Source organism: Pterocles gutturalis, unplaced genomic scaffold (genome assembly GCF_000699245.1).
Source record: "Pterocles gutturalis isolate BGI_N339 unplaced genomic scaffold, ASM69924v1 scaffold44127, whole genome shotgun sequence".
Lineage (NCBI taxonomy): Eukaryota > Metazoa > Chordata > Aves > Pterocliformes > Pteroclidae > Pterocles > Pterocles gutturalis.
The window spans coordinates 1-20,228 of NW_010114376.1; the positions used below are offsets into that span (position 1 = coordinate 1).

The following is a 20,228-nucleotide window of genomic DNA, read 5'->3' on the forward strand; positions in this document are numbered from 1 at the left end:
TAGACCGCCTTTTAATAAAATCCTAAAAACTATGCAGACACCAATCTCTTCTTCACAAGGGAAGACTGTACTGCTATTTCATCTTAAAATAGCTATTTACACTAAGCTCACTTGAGTGCAAGTCAGATGTTTACAAAGGTGCCAAACAGCCTCCTTCATCTGCCAGTTAGGATGTTCCCCTAGTAACAAAAGATAAGCCATGTCTCAAAACAACCTCTGTAACAACTTCAGCAGCACTGCGGGAAAAGAGGCAACGGAAGTGAAGGGGAAGGAAGGAATAGAAAAGAGGTGAGAAGTAAAAAATGGGACAAGGAGCTAGTGTTAGGAAACGGCACACTTCTTACCTTAATTGCTTTGTGTGTGCTCAGCTTCTTTACCATTGACAGAAGCCAGATGCAAGCTGCCTGTCGAACATGTGGGTTGGGGCTGATAATGTGCTTGTTCAAAATCAGGTCTAGGACCCAGGGAACAACATCATTCACTTTCAAATCTATATGAAAGAAAGAAAGGTGGGGGGGCGAGGGGGAGAGCTCTGAGAATCAGCCACACCCATTTTTAATTCCAATAAAATATGCAGCAGCAATGAAAAAGATAATCAGCCCATGAGTACCCAGGTGACACCTTAATCTCTGCTTATTTAGGAAAAGCTGTGACTGGAGTCACTGGGAAAGTATTTCTCCTAATAGAAACACTGACTAGAGTCGTCCTAACCCTTCATGGAAGTGTTTCAGAGCCTGTGGCCAAGAAGACATACCACTCACCCTACATAAAACTCAGTGCACCACCTTTTTTTTGTTAGGACTCAAAATTTCTAAAGCAGTGGCAGGGTTCGTTTTCTACCCCATTCTGCATATGCTCAGTTTTGTGTACACTAAGGATCTAAGACCACTCTCACAACATTAAAACACCTGTCTGCAGGTCTGAGGCTGATATTTACAGATGCCTTTTTTGAAGCTAGCATTTTGTTATGCTTGTATTTCAATGGATACAGAATCTTAGTCCTTATATAAAATTTCTGCATTTACTGCATGTAAATGTCACTTCATCCTATCACTCAAAGTTGTTGGAAAAAGACTTGCAATTTAATTTTATAACTCTACTTTCCAGTACAGGCTTCAAAATGCTATTTTAGAAGGTCTGTGTATGTTAAACCTGGAACTTAACTCAACATGGCAAGCCAACACGAAAAAAATAAAACTAATGCAGTGGCAAGTGGCAATGAATTAGATTTCATCAAGAAGCTATTTAAACAGCACATGAAAGTAAGTCTTCTACCCTCTGAGCAGATGGACTTGAAGAGGTGAAACAACCTGTATACAATCAGCATTGCCGAACACTGTGCAGTGCATTAACAAACACAACATATCTCTTCCTCCTACTGTTATAAATCAAACACCACAGAAATAAAGTTATGGAGCCCAGTGTTAGTCCAGAACTGTGAGACTTCAAGTTTCTCAAGCCAACCCCATGTTAGGAAGGTTTACCTGGAGGAGGGATATATTCCTCCTCTGTGACTGTCCATGCATCACGTGCAGCCACCGAGCTGGTTCCTACAGCAGCATTGGTAATAGCTTCACCAACGGTGAACTGCAGTTCTATCTGTTTGGCCTGAAAAACACAACAGAGCCTCGCTGACGCTAATAATTAAACACACACCGAAACTTTTGGCACTTACTCCACAAATAGACAGTCTCTCCCCCAGACCCAAGTCTCAGCACCAATTTCCAATACGATCACTCTTTTGGTGAGCTTCTAAGACTATGTGGCACGTCAGACCCACTGAAAATGATGTAAACTGAGCCAATGTTAAACTCTTCAAAATGAATGGTGAGAGCTAAAATTTCCACCCTTATATGCAGTAGTAAAAGATTCTCCTGTAATTCCATTCAGAAGTTGATAATCTCCAAGAAAAGCACAAATCTGTTTTTCACAATTAGAAGAATTCAGATAACACTTTGCTTTGCTTCTCTGTCCTCTTCCCCCTATTCTCTAAGCCTTCAGGAACAGAATGTGCGTAACTTTGCCACTTTTCTGTCATTATGATGAATCTTGAGTTCTAAGAACTGATTTCCATACCTGCTGGGTACCTTCTAGATTGCTTTCCTTACTCTCTGGAAGCACAAAATTCTCAGGCATTTGGAGAACTAAGCCCTTAGCTTCCTGTAATCTAAGATAAACTGGTTTTTTTCAAGTACACATTTTATAAAGGAAGATGTAATGTCCCTAAGCAGTTGCAGAAGATAAACTCGGCACCTAGAAACATAATTTTATGTTTCTGTACACAATGTTCTTACTATTCTTGCTTGTTTGATCACATCAGATTGGAGGACTCAGCAAAGCCAGCCTGTCATAGTCAATAGATGCTTCCATAATGCTGAATCCTATGTCAGTATGAACAAGGAAGGAAGGTAAAACTAGCTGTAAATGAAGAACACTAAAAAAGCTCCTTGACTATTTAATTTTGCTGTCTGGTGTATTGCAGTTGCATAGCAGCTCTGAAGTACTATGAAAGAATGCAGTGCACTACACTGATGCACTTAGACTGACAACAGATACATATATTCCTATACACAAAGCTTCTAATTCAAGTGAGTTGTATGTCGTTCAGATGACAAAGAAAGTGTATGTATATTATCTACTCTCAGGGTACTTTTGAAGGAGAAAGGACAGACTTACGGCTTCATTACTCTAAGCTCTTAAGATTCTACCCATACAGGTAGTCCTCCTAAACGGGACCACGTATCTGTCTCAAAGACTGGGGCAGAGATGTCAACTGATGAGTTTTTAAACTGTGGCATAAAATATCTTACAAGCCCCAAACCTACCTCTGCTCTCTATTTCACGGCATTTTTAAAAAACACAGAGGCACTATTACAAAAAGACAGCTCCCCTTGTAAATAGAAATACTTAGTATAAAGAATAATAGATGGATAGTGCCTCACCTCCACAGAATCCATTAAACCCTGCAACAGTAGCTTCTGGTGGGGAAAATCTTCATCTCCCACTGGAAAGTAACCTAATGTTTGTATTGCTCGTTCCTTCATCTTAAACACAAACAATAAAACAACACCATCACATAACTGTAAGTTATGTAAGTCCAGAAGATACACTTTAAACCCACTCTTTTCTCACCCTTGCTGAAGCTTCACTTAAGGTAGCAGAAGTTAGACATGCAAGTGCCTTATGAGATCAATCAGTGCACCAGTTTTCCAAAACACAGATCAAAACAAATGTCCTGTTACTTTTGAGGATTGTTTCCAGGTAAAAGATGATACTTCCATTTTTATGGAATTAAAATTAAGACCATTCATAGTTTTCAGTCCTTAAGGTCCTACTTACAACTACAGAAAGCACACAAGCAATCAACTGCTAGACAACATGGAAAAAAACCCCTTGGGCTAATTCTGAAACCCTTAGCCTAATTCTGACTCATTAAAGCCAACAACAAACCTAATTCCTTTAAAAAACGAGGCTGAGTTTGGCAGGTAATACATAAACCTGGGGATGAAGCATTCCAGAAATGAATCAGAATCACAACCCTACAAAATCTTGCCTTATTTGTTTCCTTGCTGGAAGGGATTCGGGCCAATAAACTTTCAACAAGTTGCAGCTTTGTAAATCCTGTTCCTTCGCTGGGGATTGGCAAGGGACCATTCCTGCCAATCTCCCCAAGAGCTGTACAAGCAGCCACCAGGAGGAAGGGAGAGGTGTTGTCCAGAAAAGAACCTACAACAAAGAGGAAAACAGGATGACTTGGATTTTGCATTATTACTTAGCAGTGGGCAGGCAGGCACTTATATTTTACCCATGCAAGAAGCAAAGCGTTCAACTCTTCTGAGAGGTAGCAAGCACTATGCTAGAACAAAATCAAAGTGAAAGGGGATACTGAGAGGAGTCTAGGCAGTGACACCACTCCTAATTGTGCTATGTTGGTCTATGAGCTAAGAGTCCACCTAGTTCTTGTTGAAAAGGGTTACATCCACACATCTAATCAGATGACAGGTTTACAGGCTGTAAATTCTATCACAGAAAGTGAATTCAAGATAACAGTATCTATGGGCTGAATATCTTAGAAAAGTCCTCAGTCTCGGTGGTCAAAAAAACAACTGTTACATGCATCGAAGTGTTAGGCAGGAAGTTACCTATTGTCTCTGTCGTTGACTTTATGAGCTGTTCTTGTTCCGGCATGATTGCAGTGTTTGGCTGTTCTATGTCACGTAGCTCTGTTGTTCTGATTTTCCCTTTGGCCAAGTACCTTCCCACTGTAAATCCCAAAGCCAACAAGGATCCATGTTGGACCTCCGGGCTCTACAGACAACACCAACAGTGCAGAAAATCTCATTTTCAAAGTAAACAACACTTTGCACAAAGCACTGATTCAAAAACACATATGGGCAAGCCAGATGAGAAGGCACCCTGAAGAATAAAGAGTTCTAACACATAACAGAGAGTTTGGTATTGCTAGAGCTCTCTGATGGATGGAGTCCTTTAAGATAAATTAACAAAACTTTGAAGAGGCTTAGGAGGCCAGATCAAGAACTTAATCACCAACACTCACATTCCTAAAGTCTACCTCTTGGTAGCGAGGTAAAAAGAAACAGCAAAAAAATCCAACTCATCTGATTTGTAAGTACAGACTTAGGAAGGTGAACTAAGATAATACTATGTTATCTCTACTTAAAAACTGGACATACTCAGATTAAAGGGACACAATGTAAAAGTGGTAAAGGGCTATTACTCTAGATTTGCATTGCTAGGAATGAGAACACACTTGGCCTCTGAATACTGAAAGCAATGCCCCTACGCAGTTCAGTAGGCCACAGACTGTGAAACCTACTTATTACCATTAAACATCAAGAACGTTAATTCCTCCAATGCTGATTTGGTGCTGAGACTATCTAATGACGGTGCTCATTCCCACAGGCAAATTCTAACAAAAAGATTTTGTGCAGAAATAAGGCTGTGAGAGTTAAATGCTGCCATAGTTTAAAAAAAAAAAAAAAAAAAGGTGTGGGGGGGAGGCAAGGGCTTAAACTCAAGATGAGTTATGTATTTGTTTTTTATCACAACCCTGCAAAAAACTGCATCAATCCAACTGTGCTGCCAGGACGGGATCCTCAACCTAGCTTGGCCACCAGCTACGTTGTGGTATCACAGCAGCAAAGCCAGCTAAAGATGGGTCCTTGTCCCCTCTCCACTTCAGCTATCCTTTTACACTGCAGTCCTTAGGGGGCCACTAGAGATCACCACTACCCATAACTGTACTGATTCAAGTGGTGGTGTACATTCACAGCAAACCTGATCTCTAACTGACTCAAACTCAGAAATGCATGGGAACACCCTACTTTTTGGTTTTTTGTTTGTTTCATGGTTCATATCCCTCTTTATTCTCAGCCAGGTTCTGCGAAACATCAACCATGGCTTCACAGGTAACTGGGGCAGAAAGCAGTGGTGGGGGACTGGCACCCTTCTGTGCTGGCTTCATGACCACAGAAGCTGCGCCCTACGTAAATTGAGCAATGATATGGCTTTGGCTCACAGACACAGCTTTCACAGATTCAAAATAAATCATGATTGTTAATTACAGCAGGGAGGGATCAGCACTTCTTGTCAGCATTTGAGCCTGTAGCCTGCAATCCAAAACGGTGGCCCATTAAGTCCTTCAGAAAGACTGATATAAAAACATCTTGAGGAAATATAACCCAAAAATGCTACTCCTTTCCTTCCCTTTCAAAATTCAAGACACACTAGCACAGAAACCTGCCCAATTTGTTTTCAGGATTCCTCCTCCATGCTCCTAGTGGCAAAATGCACAGATAAGGATAATGGGAGGGGTGAGGAGCTGTACGAGAAGGGAAGGCAGGTAAACCCACCATGCAGCAAAACAGTGGTGTAGGGCTGCTGAGCAGTCTGTGTGGAGTGGGAGGGAAGAAGCCAGCCCCCACCCCACAACAGCTGCTGGCAGGACAAGAGCATGAGGTGATGAGCCAGGAGGTGGAGTTAAACTTTCAATGAATTAAACGTCTTCTTAGTTCTGCAGGTACCCACAGTTGCCCACTAATAAGGCCAACTGTTTGACATAGGTAGTGTTATCCATTACCACTCAACGGGACAAGGAATATTTAGCTGGCTAAAACTGGTTCAATACGTAACGGAGCTGGCTTTGCTTGGGAAGTGCCCCCAGGAAACCGTACTACTGACCTTAACAACAGCTTCAGGGATTAATTTACTTACAGATCTGTTGCACTCACCTACAACAAAAATCCCTTCTCACCGTCCAGCTGGAAGTCAGCTAGTTAATTTTGCACTCAGATTAAGGCTAATACATCCTAGACACACTGTGAGATTCAGACTTCCTATCAGTTACATGATACAAGAAAAAAGAAGAGCAGACAAAGCAAGGTAGTTACATGGTTGTCTTTTGTCATCTTGATCAGCTGCTCCAAGGAGGCCCTAAGCTCATCTCCAGACATAGTAGACAGCACTACAGAATAAAACAGGGCTGCAAGCTCACGCATTTCTTCTTTGTTCGTGTTCATCAGGCTCTGCAGGAGTTTTTAAAAAGAAACATAAAATATGGAGGCAGCCTCTGATACTGTCTGTTAATACAGAGCTTCGATATACAAGCATAACTGTCATGCAGCTATATAAATAGTACTTAACTCAGAAACCACTCTTTAAACTGACAGCATTATCATTTAGTAAGAAATAAAGCACTCAATTCAGCAAAGCATTCATTAGACGCTCAGCATTTAGGAGGAAGATTACCACTAGCCACAGGAGGGCTAACCACCAGTTCTGCATTAAATATGCTGATTGAATGCTTGGCCAAATTTTGTCTTCAGAGAAAAGCTTCCACATTTTGCATCCATACCAAGATAAAAAAAATCCCTAAAGACACTATTTTTCCTGAGCTACCAGAGGCTTCCATTTCCTTTTTATTAATCAAAGGAAAAAACCCCTTAAGACGTTAAACCAGTTAAATCCAATGGTGACAAAAAAAGAAAAGTGTCCAGGAAATCACAGCTCCCAATACAAATTTATCCACTTCGTAATAGAGATCTTTTATTATCTAAATCGTCAAAAAGTTGAATGTGGGAAGCCTCAGGTCATTCATTAAAATACAGTCTTACCTCTGCCATTAATTTGATGTATAATGCAACACACTCACGTGGAAAATTTATACCCAAATCTTTGAATGGCTTGAGCCACCACAAAGAATGCAAAAATGAGCCAAGCAAACAAACAAGAAATGAGATCTGTTAGGCTCATGAAACGTAACTCCAACTCAAAGCTTGCATCAGACCACGTAGCTGACTTCTAACAAACCCCTGGACCTGTTCCTTCCAGTTAACAAAACAAAATCACACAAGGGATGATTTACAACAGTATTTCTGTCACTACATAGTATCAGTTACCACCCCTAGAAGCTTAATTTTGCAAACGGACACCAGACCAAAGAAAAAGAAGGCTTTTCTGCAAATGATGAGCAATAGTGAAAAGGAGAATGCTTTTAAGTCCTCCCTTTTGAGGATCATACCTGCTCTTAAATGAGAAGTGGTAAACTGTAAACAGTGCAATGCAGCACAGATATCAGCAGGAGAAATTATAAGAACACATTCTAACACAAGGGTCTTTTTCTACCAGATTCCCCCCATTAAAGTGAAGGCAACCCATAAGAGCTTGGCAAAACCTGGATGCTTGAAGCAAATAATGAAAAAGCATAAAGTTGCCTGAGAAAAAAATCTAGGGAAAGCAGAATTGTCTTCGGCTGATTCCCAACCAGGCTCCAGTTTATCTGGGTGTTTTTTTTTTTTTGAGGCTAATAAAAAAAAAAAAATTAAAACTCCACAGAAAGGGCTCTAAACCAAATAGGGATCTAATTAATCTAATTTTTTGAGAAGCCACTTCCATCTTCACACTGGTACATTCCTACTGTTAAACAACTCCTTCAAAAATTTGCAGAAATTGCAAGGGTTTCAACATACCTTTATCCAATCCATCTTGTCTACAAATCTAGTGGCTAGTTTTTCTGGATACACTGAAACAACTTCTAGAAGACAATACATAACTGGCAAGCCTAAAGAGTAATTAAAGAATCAGGTTATTAAACAATTGCAGTATTTACAAAAATCTAACAATCAGTCATAAAAAGAGGCTAAGAAGTATCAGGCATTTCAAAGCATTCATTTGCAACTCACTAGGGATAACAAACAATTATCCAACAAACAATTAAGAATAATTTTCTCAGAAATATTAAGGAAACTAATAGAAGCAAACATTCTGGTAGCAATTTGTTCTAAATGCATACAACTGCTTTAAGGCTACACTTGTTGCAGATATGCTGTTACCAGAGTGAGGAAGACATAGCATTCACTGGTGAGGAAGTTGTAATAGACAACGGCCTCACAATTTTAAAGCATTATGTCAACCAATACTGCAATGTTACTGTCCAGCTTTCTCCCACCTACATAGCAGCACAGAAGACACGTTTAAACTGAGGATTATACAGTCCACTTTGCAACTCTTGTGATTGCTGCAGACAAGTTCAAAGCACTGGGCATGGCAATTCATTTATCATAAGACTTTTTTTTCATCAAGATGGTGCCGCACACAGCTTCTTACCTCCAACATCAGCTAACAGCTGCTGAAGAAGGCCTATATATATATATACAGGGTTGGTTTCTGCACTTTTTGAAGAGGAGGAGGAAGAGAAAGATATGTGGTTGCCAGACATGAGGTTTCTTATGTAACGTCCAATGGCTGGAGCATGATCTTGCATATCTGCCAAGCTCTGTGAGGCTGGCACCACACCTGCACTGTGGGCAAGACACATCCGCAGATACAGAACTATCTAAGTAGAGAAGGTAAAACATAGGATACTGAGTGCGTGAGCAGTTGGAAAACCATGGAGGAGACAAAATAAAAGAGCAGGGAATATGCTGTGCTTAGTGTAACCAAAACAACACAGTTTCTTCTGTAATTAAATCTAGTCAGAAGACTGAGCATGCAGACAGGAATAAAGTGTAACAAATCTTAGGACCAACTTCTGCAATGTACCTGTTCAAGCAGACAAATCCGCAGTGCCTGCATCACTCTCAAAAGATTAAATCATACACAGACTTTTGGTTTATTGTAAGCTGATGTAACCTCCTTGCAGGCATTTCAGCCTGTACAAATTTGGCATGCATACCAATGCAACCCAACGCATTGCTTATACGGACTTTGCACCACATCTGAGTTTGTGTCTACAGATCACTAAAGCCAGGGAATCTGCTATGAAAAGAACAGCCTCAACGAGTATAATGCGACTTTTGCACAGGATTGACAGTTTCTCCCTCCGAGAAGCTCTTGCGTTAAGTATGCTGCAGAGAGCAGAGGAGCAGTCGTCTCGGGAACATTCCTCCTACCCCCCTTGAAAATCCTGTTCAGACTGCCGTTTAAAGACAGACAGAAAAAGGATGGAGAGTTAATCCCAACATCTGTTTAAAACAGGAATTTTAGAATGTAGAGTGATTTATGGTTAACTGTTAGCTTCTTATGCTGAGATACAAATAAATAATGGGACACATATCCAAAGAAGTAAATCCAGACAATTACCTCTCCAAATGTGGCAGGATTGAAAGGCAATGCCGAAGTTCCAGTCATATATTTAGCTGGAGTTTTCATTCGGTGAGAGGCCTAAACAACAGAGTATATTAAGTCTGGAACACTCAGACCCATGAGCAGCAGAGATGTTGGAAAGGTCAACGAAATTTTGCTGGTGCAACTATGTTTATCTTCCACTTAGCAACTGAAATGTACAACAGTTCTATAAGAAGAACAGCACAGTGCACTTGGTAATAGTACAGTTTAGGTCCATCAACTTAATGTCCCTATCAACTCATAAAGTGGAAACTCTGGATTGATGAGGGAACAGCAGGGGTGGCTGGAGGAGGACAACATTCTCCCCCTCAGGAAAAAAAAAAGTGCTTTAGAATTTTAAAACAAAATAACTCATAAACTTCCAAACTCTGAGGCATCCCAGCTGACAGGCAGCCAGGAAGCTTGGAAATAGCAGCTCTGCTTGGAGAGGCTGTAGAGCAGCCAGGCTTCCGCAGTAGAGTGAGGTGGGTGCCCTGTGCTGCACCAGCCGAGCCCACGGAGTCTCTTAGACCCCGCTACCTGCTATGCAGAAAGCTGCTGCAGCAAGTAAGCAACTCCCTTCCATGGAAATGTTAGCTTATCAAGCAGGAATAGTCCAGCAGAAAAACATCCAAACAGGTTTCCAGTAACACCCATGGCAAATGCTGCAGAAAAGCATGTCCATATCCTCTAGGTGATAAACCAGTGCTGGGGCTGGATTCAGCAAGGCAGCCTTGCATCTGAACAAGCACACAAGGGAGTTGCACAGAAGTCAGCTGATCCTCAGATCTCTTAACATGCTCATATCTTTTGCTGCACTGGAACTTCAATGACATACAGAACCGCTAGTGAAAACCTGAATTAGTGAAACAGAAGATTAATCCCTTGAAGAGACGGTTCCCATCCACACCCAGCAGATCAGGTCCTACTCTTTCACACATGCATCAGGCACGTATTTGTCATTTACTGGACAGAAGCACTGTACCTTGTCTTGAATGTAATGGACCATTTCAGGGAAGGAAGGCATCTGCTTCCCAGAACTCTCCTTTTCATTTTTACCAGGAAATGTTCTCAGCACCCGTTGGGCTTCTCCATGTACTTCCTCCCGCCTTTCAGAAGAAAAGATAAGGAACAGACATTATTTGCACAGAACAAATGGCCTTTAATGAGCAATAAGATATCTTGGGAAGCTGGAGGAGAGAGAACAGTTTTAAAATGAGAAGTGGGTTTTTTTGACAGTAAGAGGGAAAAAGCTTGCATTAGAACTTTTAATGATTTATTTCAGAGAGGGTGAAGAAAACGGATAGTAATGAGTAGCCTCTGCAGAACAGTCTGGATCAGCCTACTTCTGCTCCTCTTTCATCTGGCTAGTGGTTCACCACCAGTTCCTGGTTCCTACATACTTGTTCTCCTATCTGCTTTTCCCCTCCATCACTTCCTATATTCAAGCTTCAGCTGACACCTACCAGGTTTATGGCTATCTTCTTAGCAGAAGATCAACTCCAGAAACAGTGCTGGCACTGCAGTGACAGAGCAGTTTCTTGCAATTGCTCTGTTTAGCTTTCCTTAGTTACACAACAGCTACTCACTCGAAAACTGAGCAATTAAAGTAAGTTGGAAAAAAATCCCATCACCTATAATTGCAGAAAACTGCAAATGAAATTATTACTGTAACTCAGTGTGACAACTACTCCTCAGCAGAGTGGCAACTCTCACAAGTGCATGCTCCCTATTCTTCGCAAGTAGAAGCTAAAAACAGAGTGATAGAATTTGCCAGGAAAAAAAAGTTTCTAGTCACTGCAAAGGTAATTTCAGACAATGCATTTTTGTTTTGCAATTGCAATTGATCATTAACATGAAATGGTTTAGTGACAGATGTTCATCTGAAACAAGAAAAAGAATCCAAGCCAAAGACTACCATAAGGCACAGTAACAGTTCTCCAGAGAAGTGTCAAGAACACCCCTATGTAAAGGTTCATTTCCAAATTATCATACTTGATTTTCAGTGATTTTTTATGTACATACACACATATACATGCATTCATATTTAATCCAAACATATACTGGATGCAAATATACGTGTGTGTGTATATACAGGAAAACAGGAAGGAAAAAAGGGAAAAGGAAAGGAGAACAACTTACGGGTCTCCTGCAGCTAACAGGAGTAAGTATCTGGAAGGGATATGATCTGGAGGGAATACTGTGCTAGCAAATTTCACAGCCACTTGACGTACTTGAACTTCAGGCTTAAAGAGAACAGACACAAACATATGGTTGAGTTTTAAGTGAACACACTAACAACACACACTCACCACTTGTAAATCATCAGTCACCTGTTTTGTCCTCTGGTACCAACATGACTCAAAGAGTTTAAACACTCTGAGACACTGTCCTTGCTAATTATTCATATGGGAGGAGACAGGGAAAAGAAAAGCTAGTTTCTCATATACAAAGTAGAGAATGTAATGTTTAATTAAAAACACGTGCACAATTTTGGGAATTACAGATCAGGGTTATCGCTAATTCTCAGACATTTGAACTGCCCCACCCAGGCAGTTTTGGAATGAAGAATGACGTACATCATCTATCCACACAAAACAGAGCTGCAATTAGTAGCAGCAGAGCCAGAGGTAGAAAAGAAACATTAGCCTAGGGTGCTCATTCCCTCTGCTGGGTTCAGATAGTCTCAAAATGGTATTGCCTGGAGACCTAGATTGCTCGAGCACTCAGGCAAAAGAGTCATCAGCATTAAAATAGTCTCTTACACAGCTACTAGCGCACCCACCAGAAATAAGTATACCTCCGCAGTTACCCTGAGTACCCACACAAACACAGAGTATACAAAACCCACTCTTTCTGAAAACCCAGACCTCTGGGGAATTCTGAACACAAGCAAGATACTCAGTAAAGTAAGAGAATCAGTGAAGTGTGGCTTCTTCTGGATTACTGTCTCAAGGCTGCGTTCCTGGGGAGGACCCCAGGAATATAATCTTAGAAGTCACACAGCACACTGAAATCCCCACTTAGCAGTGAACAATCCTTTCTACCAAACCCTTGCTTTCACAAAGCATTTCGCAAAATACTGTCCTTGAAGCATCTACTTCTCAAAGTTTTCTTAGGAGGAGAATATGAGAAACATACAGTGCAATCACAATAGCTTTGCCTCCTTGCAAAACAGAAACAAACAGAAAACTGCATTGTCATGCTTCTTGAAGCCACTGTACCATATTAAAAATATTTAATCTGAGCATACAACCCCCCCCCGTTCTCCCAGACAGGCCAATATATTCAGTAAGAAAAGAGAGACGTGTTCCAAAAGTATACAGCAGGAAGTGTCAGGAAACAGAAAAACAATTAATAGCGCTTTTTTTAAGGTACTTAGTTTTGACTCCACTGAAAATACCTTTATTAAATACGAAGCTACAAGAGCTTCCATGAGGGTACGCTGGGCTCCTTCCAAGTTGCTGTATGCTCCAACCATCATAGACAACGCCTCCTGAATGGCAAGTCTAGTATCAGCATCCTCCTGCAGTACAAAATTGAGAGTTTTCACTTTATAGTGTACAGTGACATCAATTAAGCAAAACCATCTTTCCCAAAGCCCTGTCAGCACCCACCTTGCATAAAGCTTCAAAAAACTGCTGTACCAGTGCTATATCCTTGGTAAAAAGCTGAGGCATTCGGCTGAAACAAGATATTTTAATTCATGAAGTTTTTGGTTTTTTAAATTGAAAAACATTTCATTGGTCTTCCCCTTATCCCACATTTTAACTGTCAAACAAAACAGAGGCAGCACAGAAAGTTTGCTCCATCTTATCCATTTCCACCATTGACCAGCACACCCCCCTTAACACAGTTTGGAAAGCATGATATTCTATGGACAATCACTTAGATCACCAGCATACCACTGAACACACCACTTGCCTAGCCTCATTCCCTCTGGACTTTGCTGTACATTCCTTAATGTTTCTGGCAATCCAGAAAGTGGAACCACTTCATACATTCAGTGCATAATTCATGAACTGCCATTAATCACTGCTAGAGAAGCGATCAGCTAAAACCATATTTCTTTTTACACCTCTGGAGATGTCACAAGAAGAATGCTTTTTTACTGCACTGCACACTCAACTGCAAAATTGGCAGGGGGCATAATGCTTGCTGCTGATAAATTAACAGATTATTCTGGAAAAATAATTCAATGTCCCGTTGCTTAAATGGCGCTTCAGTTACCTGGAGAGCTTTCCAACCGCTGAATATGCCATTGACAGCAGTTTTGAATCCTTGAATGACAAAACAATAAATAAAATTCAGCAAAGCCAGAAATACATAAAGGCATATCTTTTATAATTAAACATTTATTTTAAATCCTGTCTCCAAAGTGCTCAAAAAGGCTTTCACAGACAAGAGTCCTGGAACACAAAATACCCACATTCAAGAATAAAAACACTACATAGGAACAGAGGGAGCATGCTTTTCCACAAGAAACAGAAAATTACAAATAGTGACAAAATGTAAATCTCCCTTCTGGTCTCAGCTAATTGCGTTATATTTCAAAAGAGACAGCTAAGGAGATTCAGCAAGTACATGAAACAGTAGGAAAGGGACAGAAACCTTCCACAGGCCCTAAACAGCAGCTTTACACAAAGGAAGCTTATACACCTGGAGCTCAGGTCCCTGTGCGCTACAGAGTAAAGAGTAACAGCAGTTAGATGCCACTCTAGCTTTAGATTACCAATGCTATTATTTCCTGAGACTTTGCAAATAGTGTCCAAGCACCTACTCATAGCTATTAAATAAAACAGTTTTCCCATATAGCCTTTAAAGTATTTGCTTCTCCTTCAACAAAATCTCTTAAAACATGTACTTTGATAGCAATCTCAGGCAACTACAAAGAGATTTATCGGTTTGCATCATAAAGGTATTTGTCTTTTGCTTGTATTCATATGACAAATTATAGTGCCATAGTAAGAACCTTGTAGCTTACCTCTTTGTACTCATTGATCAGCTTTGTAAGTCCATTTAAAAGCATTGGACCTAACGGCCTTATTTTACTTTCTGGACAACTGCAATTAGAGACATCAACAAACAAAATATTATCTTCCGCATCCCTTAAAAGAATCTTGTCTCAGTATCACTTTTTATTAACTTTGTTCAAATGAGATTTCAGGTTTAAGGATAAAATCTCACTCTTCTGTGAGTTTCAGTACTCTTTCTTAGCCCTTAGTCCAGTTACATGCTTTGTAAACAGAGTGGCTTCTATGGAATAGCTAAAAAACATTGTGCCCAGGCTGAATTACTTACATGATACAAATATGATGCACAAACTGCAAGGACAGACTTCTCAGTTTTGCATTTGTGTTTGCACCAAAGAGCCCATCATAAACCACCTGGCCAAAAGGAATAAAGAGAAAATCAGTCAGTGTCTGGCCTCACTTTCAAAGGTTTTCTAACTCCCCTTCTTCTTTTAACACTGTCATCATTAACAGTGCCTCCCCCTCCTAAGTACTGGAGGAACTGTATAATCAAGCTCATTAGGAAGAGCAGCTTTGAGATGTAAGCATTACCTGAATATTAGCTGGGAACGTTTCTGCAGCTTGCTGGGATCGCAGAAGATGAGGCACAATTTTTAATTTAACACGGGTGCTGACTGACTCTCGTTTCATTTCTGGTTTCAGAACAGATCCCTGGCAGAAACAGAGTTGAAATAATACAGTGCATCTTTGGACGGCAGTACTTTTAAGTTAGCTAAATTACCTTCTTACTGCAAATCAGCATGCACTGGGACAGAGGAAAAAAAATATTCAAAAGCAAAAACATTCAGTGAAAACAGAGATTAAAGAAGTTAACACGTTTAAGAAATACACGCATGTCTTCTCCAAATAAAATAAGGCAACTAAAATTACAGCTTCAGAAATTATGCAGGTATGCAACTCTGAAGGCAAATCCTACCTCCTTGGTTTTCAGTGGAATATCCCCAAGATACACTTTATACATTTTGTTGATGATAGCAGGATTGTTCCAGTCAATTAAACTAAAGAAAAAAACACATTGAACACCGACATGTTATGATTCTGACCTTTGATTAGTTTTGTGTTTTACAGCATTTCACATCATATTAATATTCTTCCCAGAGTTTTAATACATCTAGTTTGACTTCTAATCACTTCTACCACACCCACATAATATATAATAATGAAGAATGAAGTGATTACAAATTTCGCGTACAAATTCTGACAACATAATTCCAAATAATTTGCAAGAAACCTACATGCTCCCATCTCTCCCACTGAAACAAGATGTGTAAACCATGGTAGTCTACCAATAGAATACAGAATAGTCATATGTTGACAAGTTTCTCCACATTCTACAACCTCGGTGCTTTAACATTCAATAGAGAGTAAAAATACCTCTAGAACTATTTCACCTTGGTCTCTCAGACAAACCTGATTGCCCATGATAACCATCTAATGCTAGCTACTGATAAGACTGTTTGGAACACACACAACATACCCAAAACACATCCCACAGAAAACAAAAAATTAAGCATGAACACTTCAAAAAAGTTGAGGAGACAGAACCATCTCTTTGTTTCAGTAAAGCAACAGGCTTCCAAACAAGTGAGCTGTGAAATAGCATACATTTCTCATAAAAGACATTTAACATTGCATATTAACATGCATTTTATCCAAACATGTATTTTGCTCTTGAGGCAAAGAATATCAAGACAAAGGGAAAGATGAGACAAGCAGCAAAGGAGAGACTATCTTCCTTACGCAGGCTGTTGTCACTTACTAGATTAATCTCCCCTGCCACAACTGAGGCACATGAATAGACTTGAATGGAGAAGGTTTCACATTACATATTTGAATCCAAGTTACATAGCCCTATACTTCTAGTAACAGAGAAGCCACCTACACACTTCAAAGGCAGGCCTCTCTTGCTCCAAATCTTCCTACCTGAGCCAGTAAACCCTGCATGATCAATGACTCAGCAAACTGTACCAACAGCAACTACTCTGGCCTCTTGATGAGTTAAAGACAGAAGCATTGTGTTTAGATGATAGGTGGACTGCTGAAGACTAAAAGCTTTAATAATGCAGAAAACAGCAGCTGCCAAACTTCCTACACTATAGTCCACTTCACAATTACAGTCTCTTTACTCCTTTAATAAATTAAATGAAAGTATACTTTTCTGGGAAGGACAATATAGATAAGTCGACCATCTGTGAATCACTCACTAAGGTCTTATTGGCCATCGATAATCCACAAAGGGCAATTTGGAAACCAAGAAGTAAGAAAATGGCTCAAAGTGACACCAAAGAAGACTGAAAACAGACAGTTAAAGCTGTCAGCTCCAGACCAAAGTGATGTTTCCAGCTGCAAGACTGAGCCACACCATTCCTGGCCCCATGTGAATATATGGGCGCTTCACAGGCATATGGGAGACTGCAGCCTTCTTCCTTTCAGAGCAGTCTCTCTGAAGCACTATATTAATTGCAGCTAGCTTTGTGAGGAACACTAGCACCATCTTTTCCAAACACACAAACTTGTACCTTTGTTTGCTCTTTAGTTCAAGGTCTGCTGCGGTGGCAACACTGTGTCTTGTATCACTGGAGGCTACAACCAGGTGTATAACAGCTTCTAGTTCTGGCACTTGCTCAGCTTCAATGAACTTCACTATCCCCAGCTTACACTGTTCAACAGTGGGGAAAGTAAAGGCAGTGTTACTGACAAGTAAGCATATGTTACAATAACTGTAGCAGTTCAGCTGTCTGAAATTATGGCTTCTGCTTGCTAAGGAGTTCACAAGCTCTCCATCTCTTTAGCAGCACCATCCTCTTTTCTCCTGTCAAAGCAGTCACCTGCGGCAAAGTATCACCATTACAATTAGGGATACTCTGCTACTTCTCTGCTAAAAGGGACACATCATCAACATAAGAGAGTTTCGCAACCTTACTATTTTTACAAGGAAAATACAACAGTAAGGTGTAGTCATGGTTGCTTCCTAACCACCTCTGGGAATTGCTGGCACCTCCCACCCCATCTCACCACTGCAAAGCTCCTTAAAGCATGCAAAGGTCATCAATATATTCCCCCAGGGCAACTAAAGACCTGGTCAGAATTAGTTTCGTATTTTCCCTCCAGCCTTCTCTTCCTCTGTAGCCACCCCTGGTACCATCTCCAGTTCACCAAGGACCAGTCCCCCAGCTGTACCTGTTCTAGCAGCTCTGGTGTCCACGGGCTATCTCCAATTACCCTTTTGGCTGCATAAAAGCTCATCCCTGGAGGTGGCTGAGGGATTCCAGGACCTCCCACGTTACTTGATGAAGAGCCCTGGGCCGAGGGTGTGTTTTGTCGACTCTGAGATTCATTCAATACAAACCTAAGCAGGTGGGAAATGAGTTTCATTAGAGGCTTTACCCATCCACTTTATCAGCTGAATGAGATGCTGGAACGGAGGAATAAACATAACCTGTCCAACTTCACGTATTCTTCCTTAACTAAGCCCACAACTCTGACAAAAGGCAGAATTTTACTCAGTGGAGACTCAGATACCAGTCATCCCAGCATATTCGGCAAGATCCGTAACAACCTTGTAACTGTTTGAAAATAAACCTCCGTTAGGAAAGGGAAGGCATTTCTGAAAAGAGTTCTCAGGTTACGAACCAGAAAGAATGATCTCTTTTGTATTAGAAACAAATAGTCAGACAGTGTTCCATTTGAGAAACTTGCATGAAAAGCTTTAACAGCATTTGTATGATTTCTACAAAAAATGAAACCTAACAAGGGAAACAATGAAGCATACGCTACATGATGAAAAAATATATACAAAAATAAATAAAATAAAAATAAATAAATAAAATATTGTCTTGGAAAATGGCAGTTTTAGTGCTGGGCAGGGAAGGAAAGCAAAAACCATAGAGGTTATGTTTACAGATCTTAATCTTTTTGGAGACTGCCTAGTCTAGCTGCCCTGTGCACCTCTCCGTACTCTCAAAAAAGCCACTCCACCTCTCCCTGTATCCTTGGAAACCAGTCAACACACGAAGGCACCAAAATCATAGTGCAGAGACCAACGAGAATTACTGTGCTCCAGACGACCATAATCCGCTCTGCATCCAGCTCACAGGCAACAAAATTAATTAAACAGTCTCAACATAAGGATAAACATTCATCCCAAGTCTCATTAGTTAAAACTTTAAACACTTGATTATGAGGTTTAAGCCCCACAGTTAGGCTTTCTCCTTGTTTTACTGCATGGAGACTGGCAAGGCTAATTCACAACCGGGCAATGACAGAGCAAGTTCTACCAGATATAAATTAGCTGTAAACAGCTGCAAATGCTCTCACCCCAGGGAGGGAGCAAGACTTTAAGAGACAGACATCCAGAGCCACAGACTAGCTGAAGACCCTCTCTGAGCATCTTCTGGAAAGAAAATGAAACATTCATCCCTTCCCTTGTGGTTTTCTCTGAGTATTTAAAAATTGTCATGCTTAAGCAGAGTACAAAAGCACGGAAGAAAGCTAAGTCTTCCTGCAAAGACCGAGGAATTAATCTGCTGAAGCTACAGACACAGCAGTGTGGGGGTGACACTAAGAGCATAAACCCAGGCAAATGAAGAGTGCGAGCTATGAACAGAGGAGCAGGCTAGGGATTTTAAACTATAAACTGCAAAACTCTACACATTGAAATGCTAAGGAAGTGGCCTCTGAGACACCTGACAAGAGCATGGTGTCCAGTAAAGCTACATGGAGAAACATCACATGCTCATTATTTTAAAAGTCATTCCTTTAGGTTAATCCACTTGGATGAGCAAGAGTTACGTGCTCAGAAAAATCCTATGGGAATCAATGAACTGTCAGAAAAAATGAAGTGTGTTCTACTGTTAAAACTATTTCTATTTTCTTTCAAAGCAAAAGCTCCCCTAGCAATACAAAGACATTAAAGAAGTTAGTGGAAAACAGATTTTGAGAAAGTATTGATTTTAGACACTGGAAGATTCCTAGCAAGCAGTAATCTGTACATTCAAATTGCTCCGTAATCAGAAACAGTGCTCGCACCAAGACACGCCATTACAGTTAAAACATTTTACAACAGAAGACAAATGAAAGGCAAATCTTTTTATTAAAGGTTCAGTTCTGGAAAGCAGAAGTTTTCAGAGATTATACTTGCTGATGACCTTTGAGGAATAAGCTTTAAAATTAAATTGGCTATTTAACAGATAGCTCACATGTCTCATACCTTCACTTTGATCCCAAAAAGAGGTCAAGGACAGAACAGCATAACCTCTAATTAAGTAGAAAAAAGATGTTTTGTTAAATAAGGAAGATAGTGATCCCATTCTTAAAATTAGGACCCTGCTTTGTATCTTACTGAAACATGTAACTGTCTTCATTTGAGCTCGGAAAAAACCAAAAAATTAGTTTCCAAGGGTGCAGTTTGTGATGTTTCACACACTAAGAACAGATCAAACAGATCAATACTAGAGAAGACTCTTACTTACCCATAAGGCATAAGAAGAACATCCAACATAAAGTCCAAAAGCAGCTGTACAGTCTTTGGTTTTTCAGCAAGATTAAATGGAGAAGCTGCTGCTTTCAGTG

At 40.4% G+C, this 20,228-nt stretch overlaps 1 protein-coding gene across 1 annotated transcript in view; it reads right to left on the minus strand.

The window, feature by feature from the left end:
• Positions 1–344: 344 nt before the first annotated feature.
• LOC104462733 (proteasome-associated protein ECM29 homolog) overlaps positions 345–20,228 on the minus strand; it is a gene marked incomplete at both ends in the record, with an annotated part of 22,949 nt that continues 3,065 nt past the window's right edge. The window contains 21 exon segments of the mRNA XM_010074800.1: positions 345–490; positions 1,485–1,608; positions 2,943–3,044; positions 3,554–3,726; positions 4,143–4,308; positions 6,411–6,545; positions 7,989–8,080; positions 8,626–8,854; positions 9,601–9,681; positions 10,610–10,733; positions 11,767–11,870; positions 13,028–13,150; positions 13,242–13,308; positions 13,855–13,904; positions 14,609–14,687; positions 14,926–15,011; positions 15,189–15,308; positions 15,574–15,655; positions 17,177–17,316; positions 17,838–18,006; positions 20,129–20,228. The exon segment at positions 20,129–20,228 is cut by the window's right edge and continues 19 nt beyond it. Coding sequence (XP_010073102.1) covers positions 345–490; positions 1,485–1,608; positions 2,943–3,044; positions 3,554–3,726; positions 4,143–4,308; positions 6,411–6,545; positions 7,989–8,080; positions 8,626–8,854; positions 9,601–9,681; positions 10,610–10,733; positions 11,767–11,870; positions 13,028–13,150; positions 13,242–13,308; positions 13,855–13,904; positions 14,609–14,687; positions 14,926–15,011; positions 15,189–15,308; positions 15,574–15,655; positions 17,177–17,316; positions 17,838–18,006; positions 20,129–20,228 — 2,492 coding nt within the window.